This window comes from Apiospora phragmitis (assembly GCF_038363925.1).
Source record: "Apiospora phragmitis strain CBS 135458 chromosome Unknown utg000002l:1.0-5516284.0:1.0-5523493.0, whole genome shotgun sequence".
Lineage (NCBI taxonomy): Eukaryota > Fungi > Ascomycota > Sordariomycetes > Amphisphaeriales > Apiosporaceae > Apiospora > Apiospora phragmitis.
The window spans coordinates 2,174,981-2,194,340 of record NW_027117400.1 but is presented as its reverse complement, the minus strand read 5'-3'; the positions used below and the strand labels follow the sequence as shown (position 1 = coordinate 2,194,340).

At 52.8% G+C, this 19,360-nt stretch overlaps 6 protein-coding genes across 6 annotated transcripts; 4 read left to right on the top strand and 2 right to left on the bottom strand.

The window, feature by feature from the left end:
- Positions 1-196: 196 nt before the first annotated feature.
- On the top strand, positions 197-1,291 carry PG994_001521 (uncharacterized protein; the record flags this gene model as incomplete). The annotated part of the gene is made up of 2 exons (XM_066852930.1): positions 197-365; positions 453-1,291. The coding sequence occupies 2 exons, from the start codon at positions 197-199 to the stop codon at positions 1,289-1,291; spliced, it is 1,008 nt and encodes a 335-aa protein (XP_066721071.1).
- Positions 1,292-4,731: 3,440 nt separating this feature from the next.
- On the top strand, positions 4,732-7,562 carry PG994_001520 (cobalamin-independent methionine synthase; the record flags this gene model as incomplete). Its single annotated transcript, XM_066852929.1, has 4 exons — positions 4,732-4,783; positions 5,007-5,185; positions 5,245-7,302; positions 7,515-7,562. 4 exons carry the CDS (start codon positions 4,732-4,734, stop codon positions 7,560-7,562), a joined length of 2,337 nt encoding a protein of 778 aa, XP_066721070.1.
- A 4,315-nt stretch (positions 7,563-11,877) lies between these two features.
- PG994_001519 (uncharacterized protein) lies at positions 11,878-13,193 on the top strand (the record flags this gene model as incomplete). Its single annotated transcript, XM_066852928.1, has 2 exons — positions 11,878-12,279; positions 12,330-13,193. The coding sequence occupies 2 exons, from the start codon at positions 11,878-11,880 to the stop codon at positions 13,191-13,193; spliced, it is 1,266 nt and encodes a 421-aa protein (XP_066721069.1).
- Positions 13,194-14,584: 1,391 nt separating this feature from the next.
- PG994_001518 (uncharacterized protein) lies at positions 14,585-16,632 on the bottom strand (the record flags this gene model as incomplete). Its single annotated transcript, XM_066852927.1, has 2 exons — positions 14,585-16,579; positions 16,630-16,632. 2 exons carry the CDS (start codon positions 16,630-16,632, stop codon positions 14,585-14,587), a joined length of 1,998 nt encoding a protein of 665 aa, XP_066721068.1.
- A 664-nt stretch (positions 16,633-17,296) lies between these two features.
- On the top strand, positions 17,297-18,197 carry PG994_001517 (peptidyl-trna hydrolase protein; the record flags this gene model as incomplete). Its single annotated transcript, XM_066852926.1, has 4 exons — positions 17,297-17,458; positions 17,527-17,590; positions 17,655-18,069; positions 18,125-18,197. The coding sequence occupies 4 exons, from the start codon at positions 17,297-17,299 to the stop codon at positions 18,195-18,197; spliced, it is 714 nt and encodes a 237-aa protein (XP_066721067.1).
- Positions 18,198-18,413: 216 nt separating this feature from the next.
- Positions 18,414-19,067, bottom strand: PG994_001516 (Cnl2/NKP2 family protein; the record flags this gene model as incomplete). Its single annotated transcript, XM_066852925.1, has 3 exons — positions 18,414-18,677; positions 18,769-18,959; positions 19,016-19,067. 3 exons carry the CDS (start codon positions 19,065-19,067, stop codon positions 18,414-18,416), a joined length of 507 nt encoding a protein of 168 aa, XP_066721066.1.
- Between the last annotated feature and the right edge of the window lie 293 nt (positions 19,068-19,360).

Below are 19,360 nucleotides of genomic sequence, written 5' to 3'. Positions count from 1 at the left end.
CGCTTCGATCCTTGGAACTGAAAACCGCTTTGACTTCACTGACACCCATGTATACGGCTGCTATACTGGTGTTACCAATAAAATCCACGAGCGATACCAAGAGCATAAAGAGCAGGTTGAAGGGTCTCATGAGACCCGAAGCGCACACTACCAAATCAGCCGCTTCATACGTCAACTTCCGTAATTTTCGTTCAATATGTATCGCCTGATGTCCTTCCATTCTAGATCAGCTCTTCTTCGATTTACCGGCGGCAGATATCTTGCCGAACAGTGCATGATCAACTGGGATGACAGCATCAACCCTATTCTACTACGTTCCGGTAACGAAGTAAAGGAGCAAGATGTCGCCTATCAGAATTTGCACCGTATGGCGTGTGTCGCACGCACTTTTCCTGTGGCCAATGCCCTTCGAGAGTGTCACGATATTGCTCGAAGGAAAATCGGCATTTGAGGCATTGAGAATCCGTACGATATTGTTATTGGGGAGAACTGGGACATACCCATCAATCAAGTTCATATCTATGAGGCGACTGACTGGTCGCGGTTTCCAATACATGACGCCAACGGCCAGCTGTACAAGTACATATATCCAATGGCTCGTCTCGCCTCAATCATCTTAGGCCCAAAGAAGGATCTCAGACTCACACCGCGACCTGGCGATCGCCCCTATAATGTCGAAGACATTGGTCAGCTCAGGCATGGTCAAAAAGTCCAAGTCACCTGGGAGACCATCGTCCCAGGCAGAGGTCCCCATCCCAACCGGTTGGTCTCGCTGCCAATCCCTGGCCCACTTGCTTATGGTCATTGGGAGCGAGCTGAAGATCTTGCGTTGCAAATCCAGTACGACGGAGCCACGGATGGCAAGTCTTACATGCAATACATCAAGATCCAAGAAACCATAAAGAAGCCGATTACTGAGAACATGTCGCCTGTTGCCAAGGTTCTGGCCATGTTGGAGAACTGGAGGTGGACTTCAGGCGTTCCGGATTGGATCACCCGCAGTCAGAAGTGCCGTGTCCACGACTTCGATTATGACTTCTTTGAACGGGTATGGCGTTGTACTCGCCTGAGGGGCCCTGCCATGTCAACCCCCCAACTAATTGGTGGAGGTAATAGTCTGGGTCCTCAGGCGTTCCAACTTAACCACGCCCACATACAACATATCATTGGCTCTGAATGGGGATACCTAATCGGCGACCCTGAGGGTGCTACCTCAACGTTCTGCGAGTTGGAGCATTGGGGAAGAACACGCGAGCCTGAGTGCGCTTCACAGCCGACGCAGCTTCCTTAGATGGTCGTGCGACCCATACAAGCGGTCGGTGCATGAAGCTGGGAAGAGAGTGTGTTTTCATCAAGCAAGGACTACTAGCAGGTGTGATAACCCTTCGTAGACAAACTGCCGCATATCGTCGATTGTTTGGCGTACGCCCTGAAGCCAATAGAGTGCACACGGGTGTCCCCAGATCTTCCATCTTGGAGATGGTAGGTGAAGCCGGGGAAGAAGAAGAAGAAGGAATTTGAGCTTGGCTGTACTGCTACTGCTTAGCCGAAATGTATCAAGCACGAAGGATGATGTAGAGGGGGAAAAGGGGGAAGAGCGCCCGTCATGTGGTATTCTACTCCTATTAGTGGTCTTTAGATAGACAGCTAGTTTTAAACCAACGAACGAACACCTTGCTTGCCCAGATATATGAGAATCATACCTTGCTTCTACCCTCACCTTGCTTGCTGAACTAACTGCTCTGGCGACAATGGTCAAATCTCTGTTACCTTTAGTGTCTGACGATTCGCCATAGTTCCTAAAATAAATACCTAGATGAATCTGAATAACGGAATTGGATTTCTGTAAATAACACACATGATGGTCTGTTACCACTCTGAAAATTTAAATTATTAAATCCGGATAATTGAACTGCCATTTGGCCAGAGTTGCATTCGTGTATGTATTGATCTATGTGGTATATATACATACAGTTCTATGTGCTGCTATTATCCAGAGAATGGGTTCTTGAACGAAACCCGTATTCCAATAGAAAGAGAAAACGAGCCAGGTAGTGGTTAATACGCAATTGGCTGAATATGGAGAGTCCAACGTTCCCTTAGGTTCGTAACAGGTATAATACAATATCGGCTACCGTGACATATACGGATATACCACCCCAGGTTTCGCTCCCCTTTGGCACTCGTTACAAAACAGCTGACACAGCTATATATCGACAGATAACCCCTAATTTCAGCAGCAGGAAAGGGTAGGAAGTTTCAATTGGGTGCATGTTGAGAGTTATTTGCACATTCTCTTTCATGGGAAGGAACGACTACGGGAGGCCCACTTGTTGGATAAGGGAGGAACGGAGAGAGCACTCTCAACTGGGAAAGAGCAATGAAATGCACCCGTACTTCAACGTGTGCCTTCCCTTCAAGTGATATACGAGAGATGCAAATGGTATTGAAAAGAATTCTCGTGATGCAGACAGACGTAGGCTTTTAGATAGTTGAATACACAGATCGAAAATGTCGCATGGAACCAGCGACCAGTCGGGCGCCCTTATTTCGTACAATTTTGTACCAGACCGAACCCCCTCGCCCCCTCCCGCCCTCGAGTACCGTATGTTGACTATCTGCCCGTGTATGTGGTGTTGTGATGTATGATACTGATTCCCATGACTAGAATTCGACAGCCTCCCAGAGGCACCTAACGACGTCCGTAAGTATATCTATACATCCCCATGAATGTGTGTAGCGTTGCTTCCTCTTGGTATCGGGTGTTAACTTGTATGATGTGAATAGCCCTCCATCAACTGCTCGCCCCGTCGCCCCCTCGTGGGAAGAAAAGACCTCTGGCCGAGGCAGACGGCAACTCTGTAAGATATATTCCTGTCGTCCTGAGTTCACTGTCTTGATGGGGAACGAACAAGTTAATGACTATATGACCATGTAGACGAAAAAGCGCAAGCCAAATTCGGTGCCAATTTCCGGCACTCGGGCCGATGTCGAGCTGCCGGCCGGTGTTACCGGGCAGTGTCCGTGTGGGTGGCAAACCTTCCGCAAGGGATATAACGGAGTCAGTAAGTATAATTTAACTATATTCCTTCATACACCAAGAACTCTCGAGAGGGTTCAATATGCGGCTACTTGCGAAGCTACCTCATTTCTCACCCGAGACATGTGACTCATCCAGGAGAGGCACTGCTGATGCGAAGAATATATAGGCTGCGCCCTCTCGACCCACCGCAGAAGCGGTATGTGCCCAGACCATGTAAGTCTCCCCTTTTCACTTGTTCGTTTCACCATGACTTCGAACCCCAACATTGGGACCCTGATGACAATCGTGCTTGGAATGTCACGGATCATGTATGCTTCTTTGACTGCTGATATCTTGTTTTCGAATGGATACTCCACGAAGTTTGTCAATAATCCCCGACTATGATTATCGTATCCAGCAACTCCAAGGTCGAAATCCAACAATCACCACTCTCCAAAGGACCATGCATGAATCAACAGCGCAGTATCATGGCATATGCATGACGTTCTCTATCTACAGTTGTGGACCCATCCATACTCTCCAGTGAGCCATGATTGCCATTGCTACCCGCGAGCTACTCTCCGTGTTTTGCTGGTGAATATGCGTTGTTACCGTTCCCGGTATATTCCTGTTCAAGTGGACAGACGATACTGGTTGATTTTGGTATTCCGACAGCTATGCCAGTGTTGTTTCCGTCCGCTATACCGCAGGTGTTTGGTCCTCTGTTCCCTTGAGTACGAAAGCGCTCGAAAAATGATCAACAAGACCTTGCGTGCCGTAACAAGGTCTACTTGACCAATCACATACCGCACCGAGCGAAATGAACAGTTTGAACGTCACTTTGATCGTACTAGAATATCCCTGGTCCGTACAGTACGACTTCTTTCGGTGGAAAGCAGCACTTTCGCACTTGAGGGTATACCAGAGGTGCTCCATCAGCTATGCCAACTGCTCTTCCAACTGCTCTTGCATCAGCTATCTCGAATTTTTCTTCGTCCGCTATTCAGCATGTGCTCCGTCAGTTGTACTAGTGAGAACATGCATTGACTCGATGGTGTGCCTGTTTTCTTAACGTTGTCATATCATGAGTGTTCCAATCATACACTAGGGCTTCAGCAGTCAAAGGGGTGAACTATATGCATGTGTGGAGTCATTGTCGTGTCAAGCCACAGCTTGTACTGGATACCATATACTGACATGTAGCTACCGTAGCAGAAAAGGCTGGATCTAATCAACGCCCAGACCAACCGTAGTACAGCTATTCACTGAAATAAACGCCCGGCGAACCCTTTGACGTCTATTTGGTATGGAATCAACGGTGGAATAGCTGTTTAAAACCTGAAGCGTTGAAAAATCTGTTAACGTTAATTTCGATTTAGACGTGTATTGGACAGTCCAAGGGCGTTATTCCGTATTTTTACGTTGACAGAATCCTGTACTGTAGTTCAATAGTTTATTTAAACCAGCCTAGCCTGCTACGGTACTTGCAAATTTATAGCCCCAAAGATACGAGTGCCCTTGCGGCGCCGATTTCGACCGCCTGCTGGGCTTCCAGACCCACAAAAAGACCTGTGAGCAGGACCCCGCCCCCGCCTTCGGAGTACGTATATATTCCAATACACCTTCCCAGTCTCAATTCTCTTTTTTCCCCTTTCAAACTCTCACAACAAACCTCCAGCGACCAAAAAAGAGAAAAGCCGACGAACAAGATGGTTAAATCAGCAGTTCTTGGCTTTGGCCGAATTGGACCTCAGCGCGAATGTTTGTGATCCCGATTCTTTACCCGTTTCCTACACACCTTACCCTACATGATGGCGACGTCATGTCGTGATGTTTCGAAGTCTAGACCATTCATTCCATGGCAACCTACTGGAACCAACAGTACGGACCATGGAATAGCATGGTCATTACTCCTGTAACCCACGACTGTCCCAAGGAGATAAACACGATCAATATTCGGAACCAATGCTAACTTCTTGAATAGTGAAGAAGGCCACAGAAGCATACTGGGCCGGCAAGATCTCCCAGGATGACCTCCTCGCCGAGGCTAAGAAGCTCCGAGTGAGCCATTGGAACATCCAGAAGCAGGCTGGTGTCGACATCATCCCCAGCAATGACTTCGCTCTGTACGACCATGTCCTGGCCCAGATCCAAGACTTCGGTGTAAGCCCACTCTCTTATCCACTACCCCACAGCGCCCATGCTAACTCGATGGTCCACAGGCTGTCCCTGAGCGGTACACCACGTCCAACCTCGACCGCGTCGACGAGTACTTCGCTATGGGCCGTGGCCACCAGAAGGATGGTGTCGATGTCCCCAGTCTGGAGATGGTGAAGTGGTTCGACTCGAACTACCACTACGTCAAGCCCACTCTTCAAGACAACCAGACCTTCAAGCTGGTCTCCAACCCCAAGGCTGTTGTTGAGTTCAAGGAGGCCAAGGATGAAGGCATCAACACCCGACCTGTCCTGGTCGGCCCCGTCACATTCCTCCATTTGGCCAAGGCCGACCGTGGCCAGAGCGTCGACCCCATTGACCTTCTGGAGAAGCTTCTGCCTGTCTACGAGGAGCTCCTCACCAAGCTGAAGGAAGCTGGTGCCGAGACTGTCCAGATCGACGAGGCTTCCCTTGTCTTCGACCTTCCCGCTAAGGTGAAGGCCGCTTTCAAGCCCACATACGAGAAGTTCGCCAGCCTGGGTGACAAGATCCCTAAGCTCGTCTTCACCACCTACTTTGGTGACATCGTCCACAACCTTGAGGCCCTCCCCAAGGACATCTACGGTGTACACGTTGACCTTGTTCGCAACCCCGAGCAGCTCGAGGTTGTCATTGGTGCTCTTGGCCCCAAGACCATCCTCTCTGCCGGTGTTGTCGATGGCCGAAACATCTGGAAGACCAACTTCAAGCGCGCCATCGAGACCGTTGAGACCGCTGTTCAGAAGCTTGGCAAGGAGCGTGTCATTGTCGCCACCTCAAGCTCTCTCCTTCACACTCCCCACACTCTGGCCAGCGAGAAGAAGCTGGACCCCGAGATTGCCGACTGGTTCTCCTTCGCTTGCGAGAAGGTCGTTGAGGTTGCCACCATTGCCAAGGCTGTCACCGAGGGTCCTGACTCGGTCCGACCTGCTCTTGAGGCCAATGCCAAGTCCATGCAGGCTCGTGCAACATCCAAGCGAACCAACAACCCTCAGGTTAAGGAGCGCCAGTCTAAGATTGCTGAGGCCGACTACAACCGCAAGTCGGAGTTCTCGACCAGAATTGCCCAGCAGCAGAAGAAGCTTAACCTTCCTCTGTTCCCTACCACCACCATCGGCTCCTTCCCCCAGACCAAGGAGATCCGTCTTCAGCGCAACAAATTCACCAAGGGTGAGATCACCGAGGCTCAATACGACAAGTTTATTGAGCAGGAGATCGACATGAACGTCAAGATCCAGGATGAGCTTGACCTGGATGTCTACGTCCACGGCGAGCCTGAGCGTAATGACATGGTTCAGTACTTCGGTGAGCGTCTTGACGGTTACACCTTCACCACCCACGCCTGGGTGCAAAGCTACGGTTCTCGTTGCGTGCGACCCCCGATCATCGTTGGTGACATTTCTCGTCCCGCCCCGATGACCGTCAAGGAGTCCAAGTACGCCGTCTCCGTCTCCAAGAAGCCCATGAAGGGCATGTTGACTGGACCCGTCACTTGCTTGCGATGGTCTTTCCCTCGTGACGATGTCCACCAGTCTGTTCAGGCTGAGCAGCTGGCTTTGGCCCTTCGCGATGAGGTCGTCGACCTCGAGAAGGCTGGCGTGGATGTCATTCAGGTCGATGAGCCTGCTCTTCGTGAGGGTCTCCCTCTCCGCGCCGGCAAGGAGCGTGAGGCTTACCTTGACTGGGCTGTCAAGGCCTTCCGCCTCTCTACCGTCGGTGTCGAGGACTCGACTCAAATCCACTCGCACTTCTGCTACTCCGAGTTCCAGGATTTCTTCCACGCCATCGCTGCTCTTGACGCCGATGTGCTGTCCATTGAGAACAGCAAGTCTGACGCTAAGCTGCTCAGCGTCTTCGTTGACTCGGCTTACCCCCGTCACATCGGACCGGGTGTCTACGACATCCACTCTCCTCGCATCCCCAGCGAGCAGGAGATCAAGGACCGCATCGAGGAGATGTTGCAGTACCTCAAGCCCGAGCAGCTGTGGATCGACCCCGACTGCGGGTCTCAAGACCCGTCAATGGAAGGAGACCAAGGAGGCCTTGGTCAACATGGTCAACGCGGCCAAGTTCTTCCGTGCCAAGTATGCCAAATAAATGTATACATCACTTGCGTGATGAGGGGAGGCGGGTAGGCTTGCTACCCGGCACGCAGTCGAGCGGTTGATTTTCTTTTGTCATTTCTGTGGAACATGCATCGGTGCTCAAGGGCCCAGGGCATCTGTTTCGATCTCAACATCGGCGTTATTCGGATTGGTTTCTGCAGTGGAATCATTACCACCAAAAAGTTCTACAGGATCACGGCAAAGGGTTATGGGGAGCATTCAACAATGTGAGCATCTAAAGGAAAGGGAAAGATACCAGGAGGTCCCTCAACGGGTACCCAGGAAAGCATGGCGTTTAGTGAGATTGATTCTTCTTTTGAGAAAGAAGCGACATGATGTCGTCAATGTAGATTACGTAGCTGCCCCCTTCAACCGGGCAACGAGAAATAATAGTTTGTGGATGAACACATCTTTGGAGTCCACTTGCCGTGATATTTGTATGCATGCCTCTTGTACGTGAACTGTTATTCGCTCAAAGTCGTTAAATCTCTGGATGGCGATAAAGCACCTAGTTCTGTTGATTCCGAACATGGGCTTTGTCATGTCCGCGAGAGGTAATTAAGCGATGAGAGTCCATTCCGTGGTTTGCATTGAAAACAGAAGATTGAGCATGGAGCTGGCTTCATTTTAGATACTCTAAATTCAAAGTAAGTGGCGCTGATACAATTTTACGATCATGATATTGCAAGCCGCCAGGATGCCACCTTTCTCATAGTATGCTTCATAAACAATATGATGATATTGGCCCTGGATTGAACCGGCGGCCGGGCTAAAGTGTCTTTGATGAGGGTTGCGAGGTTGCTTACTCTGGAGACGGTGCAGCCTCAATCAGTCTGCGACAGATTTAGACATGGGGGCCCTGGCTGGTCGATAAAAAGAGGAAAATATAAGGCTTGGAGGTTAGGCCGACCGAGCTACTGGCGGAAAGCCGCGAGCGCCGGGAGGGTTAGCGGCCAGATGAAACTCTCGAGGGACCCCCTCATTTTCACTTGGACTGGGGTTTTGGGTGACCGAGAAACCCCCCAGGCTGTCAGGCTGCCAGCCAGTTTCTGTGCCCACTGCCCAGGTCCCAAGTCCGTCCATGAGCATGAGGGATGAGGGGGGTTTCAACGGTCTGGAACGAGCAGTTCGCATGATTTTTGGATCGGATGACAGATTGGAAAAAAGTGGCAGCAAGGCTCAAGCATGGACCAGACTCTGCCTCAGTCCTGGCAAAGCCGTTGCCGCGCAGAGCAAGTTTTGGGATGACAAGACACTCACCTGTCGGACCATCCGACCGACGAACCCAGCAGACGGGTAGACAAAATCTGACAGATTGTTTTAGCGGGCGCAAAGGTGGCCCTCTGTCTCCCTCTCTGGAACGATGAGGTTCAACGCAACGCAACGCAACACAATGCAACAGCGCATTGCGAAACGAATCTGGGATAACTATTTCCAGATCGTCTTGAAGGGGTGACGAATCTCGAAACTCGGTGGACATACACTCAGTCGCTCATCTTGGTTGATCAACGTTCGAGAAGCAGCTCTTTCTCTGGGTCCCCTCCAAGCCTCCCAAAAGAACAAGTCATCTCGCCTGTGCTGTTGTTGTGGGTAATGTCATTTTCATCAGTAAAATTGCCTTGCACCTCGGCAGCCGTGAACGGAGATGAAGTGGGATCCTGGATGGGCGGTGCTGCACCCATTCCTTTTCTGTACTGAGGAGGATGCAAAGGCAATCATGATCTACCCGCCTCAACTCTATCGTACGCAAGCCACCTGGATTAAGTGGGCGAAAGAAGGACAGAGAGAGAGAGAATAGCAAGATTGCAGGCACAATCGCGCACGCAATTAGGTTACAGGACCTGGTCGGGGCACCTGGGGTGCTGCTGGAGGGCTGGAGGGCTTGAGGGGAAACACGTTCATTCTCGCTGCTGGTCACGTCTCGAATCCGGAACCCCAATGCCGGCCTTTATCCTGCGGGCGTTCATGGTTTTACTGTTCAGGGGTCAGCCGTTGGTCTTTCCGCAAGCCGGCGGCAGAGTCCGGTGCCAACTTCTTTTCACATTCTACCTAGCCCAGGCCCCGTTTCCCTAGCCTGATGGAGTAGTGCCATGGGAGTTCAGTTTAGTCATCAGTTAGCAGTATCTACCCACAGTACAGTAAACACCACCTGATGGGATCGTAGGATTGGATGGTATTGTCGTTTGTTGGTCATGGTGGTGGTGCCTTGGAGTAAGGGTACCTAAGGCTAGGCCGTGGAGAGATCGTACCTGCCACAGACCGCTGCTTGCGACCGTTTTCTCTCTTTGTTTTAAGGAGAGACAGTGGCGCTCAGCACGCAAGCCATCGTTTGGCCATCTACAGACGGAGTAGACGCCCTGCCCATCAGCTGGAGATTGTGCGACAACCCCTGACTTGACGTGATCTATTCTTGTAGCACGTTAAAAACGTGGGAGATTCTCACTGCTCCGTCCCCATGGCTGTGTGGACACTTCCATAAACACCCAACCCAGGCTTCCCAAGAATCGAATCGCGACCGCCGTCCAAGCTATCCCTTCATTCGATACATATCCGTGTCCGCCCATTCCATGGTTGACGTCTCCATGCACCCTGCGAAAGATGTCCACCTGAAAACCCAATCTAACAAGACATGAGATGAAGCGAGGTTTCGTCCCATTTGAGAACGTTCGCTTCACGGGTGACGAGCCAGAAGACGAGCCGCGGCGGTCAAGGACCCCGTGTCTGTGATTGCAGAGAGGGCGGCGGCGACATGCTTGCGGAATTCAACATACATAGGCGTGGAATCTGCATGTTTGTGTCACGGCCCAGGATTAAAATGACGACAGCCTGCTTTTTCGCAGGTGACTAATACGAGCGAGCGTAGCAGCAGGCGCGCGCAGTTCTTTTCTTGGTTTCACAATTTCCCGGCGTTCCATTTTGCCACGATCCCTCCTCGAGTATTTGACTGGCGTGCTCGGTAGGGGTAGGTTACCCAAGGCAGGATGGCACGAAAAAAGTCGGTACTTGTACAACGAGGTCATGTTGGACAAATGGGCAAATCCATGAAGCGGGGACGATGATTGGGTAATCGAGTGGTACAGGCTAGTCCATTACTCGGGCGGCTGTACTGGTACAGCATCTGCCTACTCGCGATAATAATATATTAAGCCGTCCAATGACTTGGGGTAGCCAGGCAGACCTGTTATGATGACGGCCAGGCCTAAGAGCCAGTAAGAGGACAACACAAGATAGCAAATGAACACACACCCGAGCAGACCGAGGGCTCGACCACCTCCAGACGGAAAGTATCAGGCGAACAGCCAAGTCATTTGCGCGTTCTATCGATCTTCACACTAGAACAAATGACCCGCTTCTTCCCAGTTGACCGTCGACAAAACAGGTCGGTCGGTCGGCATCACAAGAGGATCTATACCTAGACCACAGCGGCTAATGACAAGCGATCGATCGAACCTGATGGGTCTGATCTTCTATTTACTTCCAAGTTTAATTGATACCCTCTTTGAGTTCGACAGCAGCCGAGTCGTGCCTGCCAGACCAATGAACGCCCAGATTGCTGGCGTGATATCGTCCTGATCGAGACGCTGTTTTGGTATCTTTAACGTTCAGACGTAATAACGGAACGGTATTTTAAGCAAAGCCAATAATGGCTGATGCTGACAGTTTGGCCATGTATTTTTGCGCGCACGCACGCCCATTCCGTCGCGACTCGCTTAGGTGGGTGCCCTGCTCCCATTGGCCCGTCGAGTTTTCAGGTGTCTCACGATCTGGCTGTACCTGCATTGGTTTGGAGTCTTGGACAGGGTTCAGGTGCGCTCAGGGGCTTTGATGGCGGACGGGGGTTTTCGTTCTGCCTAGCAGCCCAGAGAAACCCCCCCTCACGCCCACGGCCTTCGCCCGATTATCCTTGTTAGGCATCCGGCCTAGAATGCTGGCACCCTGGTCCATGTCCGTCCTGGCTGCTGTTTTTCGTATGGCTTCTGGTATGGCCCTGACGGTGGAGTCAATGCCAGGTCCTTAATGGGCCAAGCCCGTTCCGCTCCAAGTGGGGAGGCGGTGTTTCTCAATGCCAAGGACCTATCGTATGCCTGGTGTGCCTCTCTTTGTCTGTGTGGTGTGTGATGGTGCTAGCGGTAGTGGGCATGGGTATTGGGTAGCGTTGTGTATAGCCGAGAGGGCCTTGGGTGCCGCTGAGGACGAGCAGACGAGGGCGCTCAACACCAAGTAAAAAGGGCGGCCATCCGCACCACTCTGTTCGTGATCCTCTTCTCCTCCTCACATCAGGTGTCTTTACTCTCTTTTTTCCGAGTCTATCTCCAGTCCCTCTTTTCAGGCAACCGTATCGTCTTCTGCGCTTAGTTCGACAGATTCTATTCTATTCCAACAACACACACGTTTCCCTGCTTTCCTCACGGTAACTGTGTCATCGCGGAATCGACTTTCGCTCATTCATTCATTCATCGCCAACGATACCACTCTCTTTTCGAGATCAGATTACCGAAAAAACACTGTGTTTAGACCTCTTCAAAGTCAAAGTATATAACCAAAACCGCAAACATGAAGTCCACTACCGTCGCTCTTGGCTTCCTCACCGGCGTCTCCTCCGCCGCTTACAACCACCCCCGTCACTTCCACTCTCCCCCTCGGTTCTACCGCCGTGACAATAGCACCGTCACCTCGTCTGTCGCTGCCGAGGCTGCCCAGACCACCCTGACTGTGGCTGTGACGAACTACCACACCGTCATCTCTTGCGCTCCTACTGTGACCAACTGCCCCGCCAACGCCAACAACACTGCGGCCATGAGCACCATGGCCCCTTCTGACTTGGTTACCAAGGTCCAGACCAGCGTTGTCGACCTGTACACCACTGTCTGCCCCGTCACTGCTGCCGAGTCCGTCTCCAAGTCGGTCATCCAAGCCCACAGCAGCGGTTACATCGTCGGCACCACTCGTGCCCCCGTCCCGTCCCTACCGCCAACGGCCCTGCTCCCACTGGCAACAACCCCAAGCCCGGCGAGTCTGTGTCTGAGTCCGTCGGCACCACTGACGCTGTTCTCACCATGACCGTTGGTCCTTCCAGCGCCCAGTCGGTCATCACTAAGACCATCAAGTCGACCTACACCGCCAAGGTCACTGTTACCATGTCCGCCCCCGGTGCCCCTGGTGCCCCCGGTGCTCCCCAGGAGACCCAGGGCAACTCCCCCGTTGGCCAGAACGAGCAGCCTGGCAAGCAGAACAACGGTGGCGCCTACCCCGTCGCCCCCAAGCCTTCCGGCCCTGCTGGCCCTGAGGGAACCACCACCATGACCTCCACCACCACTGGCACTCGCACCGTCACCGTTGCCAAGTCCTCCACTGCTACTCAGAACGGCAAGGGCCCTCTCCCTACCGTTGACAACCAGACCCCCGGCAACCAGACTCCCGGCACCTCCAACAACGGTGTCCCTGGTTCCGAGGGCCAGTGCAACTGCCCTGCCGTTCCCAGCGCTGCTGCCGCCAACTGCCCTGCCGCTGTTACTGTGACCGTCACTGCTCCCGCCTCCACCGTCTACATGACCGCCCCTGCCGCTGCCGCCACTGGTGCTACCTCCGGCAACACTGGCTCCAGCCAGCCCGCTGCCCCAGGCTCCCAGCAGCCTTCCACTGGCTCTGACAAGCCTGCCCCCGGCTCCGACAAGCCTGCTACTGGCTCTGACAAGCCCGCTACCGGCGGCGAGGGCGAGGAGGACAATTGCGAGGCTGAGGATGAGAACGTGACCCTTTCTCAGACTGCCACCGTTGTCCCCTACCCCACTGGCGCCGCCCCTAACGGCACCGTCCCCAAGCCTACTGGTGGCGCCGCCCGCCCCACTGGCGCCTACCTCAAGTACTAAGAAGCAAATCTTCTCTTTCTCTTAAGAGGGGTTTCTTTGATTTTTTTAAGCGGTCAATAGCGTTGTATATTCACTCAAAAAACATACGACGAGTTCACGAACCAAAATATCCTCATAGACTTTTTATTTTTTCTTTGGGTATAGCGATCAATCTTCTGGGCCAGGCATAAGGGAAAGGAGGATCAGCAGTACTAGTGGGTGGCACCGACGATTTATAGCAGTGGACACTTTGGGGGCTTTTTCATCTCGTGCTTGCGCAGAGGAGGGCCTCGGCAATCTTTCGATTCTTGTATGTAGGGAGACTTTTCAATGGAGATTTGGGTGCGATAAAAACCATACTTTTCGTTCTTGGCTCAGTGATGTATACTATGTGACGCTACATTGTTATGATTAATACCCTTGGCTTCGTTCTGCCGCCTAAGTATAGGTATAGCTATTAAACTAGTATACTACTTGGGAAGGACGAATGATGTCAAGCGCATAGTTCGTTCCTTGGTGTCGTGTGTCGGTTCCGTCGCGTGTGTATGACGAAATCTTACCACTATGTATTGCGGCCCGTCCCGAGTCACGTTTCTGCGTAACGTCTCGTTTTGCCACAAACTGCTTTTTGTCTGAGACATGATTCGGCGCGAAGGAACGAACCGTGGACAAACACAAACAAACACTAGCACAAACAACTTAAGGTTAAAATAAAACTAAACGGTTCTGTGTGTTTGTTTGGTATGAAAAGACCGAGGCGAGGGTTCGCCGTTTCGGGTATACTCCATTCCTACCCGAGGATCCAGATCGAGGCGGATCGTGCTCATATGTCATGTTATGTGGGCTATGCTCTTAAGAGTCACGTATCAAGTTGTTTCTGTATGTGCAAGGTTTTATTGATCATGGGTCATCTCTGAATACTTGGATGTGAGTACCGAAGGTGTCTGATGCTATAAAAAGGGGTAGGCGAGCGAGTAGGTACGAATACGTGCCTACTGGTCCCTAAAGCGCGTGACATGGGTCTATCTACACAGCAATCAGCAATGGATATTGCCCAGTTGCCGCATATAGCTCACATATTTAAGGCCCATGGAGCAGAAGGTATCCGTTGGGAGTAGAGCATTTGCCTTTTCGACGCATCGCACGTAATATTGGCCCCAGCCTACAACCTCGTCATACCACCGAAATCTGCTTCTACTATTTGGTCATTCTGCCACACCCCGTAGCGGGATACTCATAAATTCGTTATGCTCTTCTAATGGTACAAGGGGTGCCATTGCCAACGGCCAACGGTAATCCTACACTGTAATCAAACCCATTCCTACCATACTGGCTTGCTCCTTGCTGTTGGATTTTGCATTAATCAGCCAGTCCAATCCCGCACGAACCTAAACTGACAAGTTCCTCTCTTCTTATCCAAGTAGAACTTTCTCATACGCGGCCGGATCCAAGTTCGGCATCAGCACCATCTTCAACGCCGCCCTGCTATCCGCAATGGCCGGGGCGACCCCTTCGACTTGCTGCAAGTTACTGCGCATGCTCTCCATATGATTCCCGATCTGGTGCGCCAGGCCCCTCAGCTCGTCGTTGCTCTCCAGTCCGACAAACACTTTACCCCCAGATTCCTCGACGGGCCCGCGGGGCACCAGGTCGCCGAGCGCTGCCGCCTTGGCGTCCTTCTCCTTCTCGTGCCGCGGCGGCTCCGGCACCAGCACGTGCATCTTGCGGAGCCGGTCGCGACGCTCGCGGTTCTCGGAGCGCGCGTTGGCGCTCAGGGCGTTGAGGGTGCGGTAGTCGTGGTCGAGCTCGCGCTCGGCCTTCTCCTTCTCCTGCTTGAGGAGCGCCACGCCGTGGAGCAGGGGGTCCAGCTGGGCCTCGAGCGACTGGATGCCGTCGACGGTGCGCTCGAACTGCAGCTCGTCCTCGCGCTTGCCGCTCGTCGACGGCGGCGGGAAGGGCAGGCCGCGCGATAGCTTGGTCCGCAGCTTCTGGCGCACAATGTTGAGCGCCGCCGTGGCCTGAGCGTGGCGCTGCTGGTTGTTGAGGCGGAGGAGCACGGGGCGGGACGCCGAGCTTAGCAGGTCGTTTATGCTGGAAATGGACGTTGCATCCAGAGGCGTCCATTTCTTGTCGATGATGTCGCGAGGCACGCGCCGGGTTCGCGTGGTTAGTTGGCGAAAAGGGGCTTCCACGGGGTCTGGGGATTGTGACCGATCCTCAGCCTGGGCTGCCGATGCATGTTTCGATTTCCGTTTCTTTGGAGCCGTCACGTCTCCCTGGCCCTTTCCAGATCGTCGATCTGGTTGTGCCGCCACGGCATCTGGTGAATTATGTTCGTCTTCGGCCTCAGCATCTTCCTCCTGAACTTGATCTTGCTCTTTTGCTTTCCGTTGCCGCCGTGGTTTAGCATTAGCATCTGCTTCTTTACTAGAAAGCGATGGCCTCCCGCGCTTCTTCTGCCTTATTTGAGGCACCTCTGCTGCTTGCACTTCAGGTTCCTTCTCCAAGAAAGGTCGACTGCGTTTTCTAGGTTTTGGTCTGGGCGTGGAAGCATGATCTGGCGAGCCATCAGGGATGTCCTCTAATACAGGCCGACCTTTGGCATCCACTCTCCTGCGTTGCGACGACCTATCGGAAGCGACGTTTTGTTCTTCAACCGGATTTTGGGCCTTTTTTTCGCCAGCTCTAGGAGAAGGCCGTTTGCTCCCTCCTCGCGGTAAGCGGGAAGATCCAGCTTTTTCAGCCTCGGGCTCTTGATTTGTAGCATCTTCGGTCGCATCTTGCCTTGGCTTGCCACCTGGCGAGCCTTTGTACTCAACCCCTACTTTCCGGCGTTCGCGAGCACCGCGTCTCAGAAGGCTCGAGTTGCCTTCGTTCTCGTCATCGGCCTCCTCTGCCTCGCCCTCTGGCTCATCTGGTATCTTCGCTGCTCTTGGTGGTCGTCCCCTTCGTTTTGGTTGCGATTCCTCTGCCTCGACCTCTGGCTCGATCGGGGTACTATCTGGCGCAGGCGGTTGCTGAGATGGCCCCTTTCGCCCTCCCTTTTTTGCGCCCAGGTCTCCATTGGTTCGCAGTGGTGCGATTTCAGGGTTTTCGGGGCCTTTGTTTCCACCCGCAAGCGAGGGCCTTCCCCGTTTCCTCTTACCAGTCGGAGCAGCGCCGGCTGCTACTGGCTCAGGTGCAAGGGGGACTTCGGGCTCGGGTTCTGGTTGCGCTGTCTTTGCCGGTCGGCCACGTTTTCTCGGTCGCGCATCCTCCTCTGGCTCTACCGCCTCCGAGTATCCGTTTGGTAGAGCTGTTGCTTCTTGTTCTGCCGGCCCCGACGGGGTGTGTGACGCGGTTTCATTATCTCGTGACGCGTTTGCACCTCTGCCGCGCTTGCGCTTTTGATTGGCGGTCTCGGGTGCCTGCAAAGTATTAGCTGTATTTCCAAGAGGTAGAATCGAGAGAGTCTCACCATGAGGACCTTACATGTGTCCAATTGAATAAAGGTACGTCGGGTATTGCAAGCAATATAAATACACACAAAGCTCTCGAAGGTTGCTGTCGCGTTTGGCTGGAACGCGTTTGAGAGGTTGTGGCTAGTGACCTGGAAGCAAGCCACTTACTTAGCTTAGGTAAGGTTAGTTGTTACAAGGATAGATGCTCACTCGCCCGGCCAACCAGATCTCAGGGACTCAATCCCCGCTTGTAACTGCTGTTGGGGAAGAGCTTAGCTGGCAAGTGCTCTGATGGACCCTCATTTAGGTAATGGGTGAGAAGTTGGCAGTTGGCCCCCCCGTCGTAGCAAGAAGAAAAAGCCCAGGGCCGTCGCTTTGCTATTTCTTCACAATTCCCATTCTCATCAATTCTGTCGCATCTTACAAGTTCTCTCAAGTTTTACATACTTGTACGATAGCATTCCCAGCTTCTTCTAGGAAACTATCTGGATTGATCCATTCGATTGGTATCATCTGCAAGTGTTGCTCTTCTCCACTTCGCTTACATCATATTTGGCTGCTTGCCTAAAACCCCGAAACCCCGGCTTTTGCTCGCGTCAAAGCTCCCTCCCCCCAAACCCATCAGAGCTTCTTTTTTGGTCAGATCTAGTTCTTCTCATCACTACGGAATACCCTACAGTCAAGATGCGTTTCTCCGTGACCTCAGCTGCCCTGCTGGCTTTGCCGGCCCTGGCAAGCGCCGAAGTGCCCGAGTACCAGGCGCAATTCCAGCAATACCTCGGAAAGTTCAAGTCGTATATCCCAAGCCACAGCAAGACCGATCCCGTCCATGCTGCCGAGGCCAAGGTTGGCTCCATGAAGATGGACGTCCTGACCCTGAACAAATGGAGGAGACTCTCTATGCCGACGTAAAGCCTGGCAGCACTACCCCCGAGGAGTACTGGGTTTTTGTCACTGGTGGAAACAAGACTTGCTTCGGTATGGCTCCCAGCTTCAGACCCACGTGTTAATCGAAGTAGAAAGCTGACTCGTGCGAATTCAGGCCATTGCGGAAAGATTGAGCAAGCCTTCAACGAGACGGCTGGCAAGTTCGCCCTCCTGCCTGATGCCCCTCACACGGGATACCTCAACTGCGAGCATGAGCCCGTTCTCTGCAACTCCTGGTCTGTGCCGACCGGCACTGTCTGGGTCTTCGAGATGCTACCGGAGCCTGCGCCGATTGACATCTGGGTAAAGCGATTCAACCTGACTACCACTACAAGCGACGACATCGTTGCGCGCCACGCCGAAGGATACAAGAAGACCTTCCAATTGCACGAGGGCACTTTCCACCCCTTCAACGGCTGGTGGGCTCAGAACCACCTGTCGCTTCCCGTCGGCTACGTCCTGTGGTTCTTCAACGTCGTCCCCAGCTGGCTGCTGATGCTCGTGCTCTCCTTCGTGAGCCGATCGATGATGTGAGTACAAGTCTGCGATCAATGCTGCCGAATCATGCGCTTACACGTTTATTAGGTCCAACCGTATGGCAGGACAACAGGGTGGTGCCCCCCGCCCTGCCGCTACTGGCCAGGCTGTGCCCCGATAAATGCCAAATAAGGCATAGGAGTGTGTAGTGTAGAAGAGTGTTCCGGATAGTAACAAACTCACCCCTGGAGTGGGATACTGTTGTCCGATCAACTTGGGGATCTGTTGGACCCGATGGCCCGGGGAGTGTACGCTCTGATGTGCCAACAGTATGTATAGCCATAGTCGTTGTACAATACTCGTAATGCGTCAAGGTTAGAAGCCATGATATTCAGCTTCACGTCTTTGATTTACAGATCTCTTGAATGCCGTTTAGACCGTCTAAGACTTCACCTTGAAGTTTCGAGTTGGCGAAACGACCGTACCGAAGATCGCTCATGTTGCCGATTGTTTGTTTAACCGAGTGCAGCATTGCGGCTTCCTCCTCTTCCAGCTTTTGGACCTCCTGTTCCATATCGACCGCTGCAGCATCTAGTTCGGGGAGGATGGTCATGAGCGTGTGATTCTTCGGCCGTACTGTACTCGAGGTTGGCCCGAACAGCTGCGACAAGCCATGTCACGTTAGCGAATGACCAAGAAGCGACAGGCCGCGGCTATAATGTCGCGCGTGGTCAAGGGGGCCATCATCATACATTTCTCTCGATCTCAATTTCGTCATCTTGCCCCTCGCCTCGCTCGGCTTCGCGCCGGGCTTTAGCTACAGCGCGGCGCAGAGCCCGCCCCTGCTTGAATTCGGAGTCGATGTTGGAGGATACGGCTTCTACGACGGCATTGCGCTGGCGCTGGAGATCGCGGTAGAGGGCGCGGATCTGCGGGAGGAGCGCTGCGACTTGGGGAAGTATGAGGTGAACTCTTGCAGCGAGAGAATGGTGGGGAGACTCGATGGCAGGAGCAGGTAGTTCTGCAGTATAGTTGCTTCGGTCGGTGCCATTGCCCTTTTTTAAGAATTGTAAAAGGTAGAATAAAGAACGGGGTTCTGCAAGTTCAACGTTGCTGGTGTTGAAGCAAGGCAGGTTGAACCCGTCAAAGAAGCAGACAGACAGGGTAGGGGCGTGTGATGGCGCGAGGCAGGGGCGTTGGCGTAGTAAAAAAGGTCGCAGAACGCGTCGCGCGTCCGAGCCCACCGTACCTGCAACCACTTAACAGGCGCTACTCATAAGTGCCATGGCACATTGAAGGAGTCGGTCGAGAACTAAATACTCCAAGAACATCTAATAAATGAAT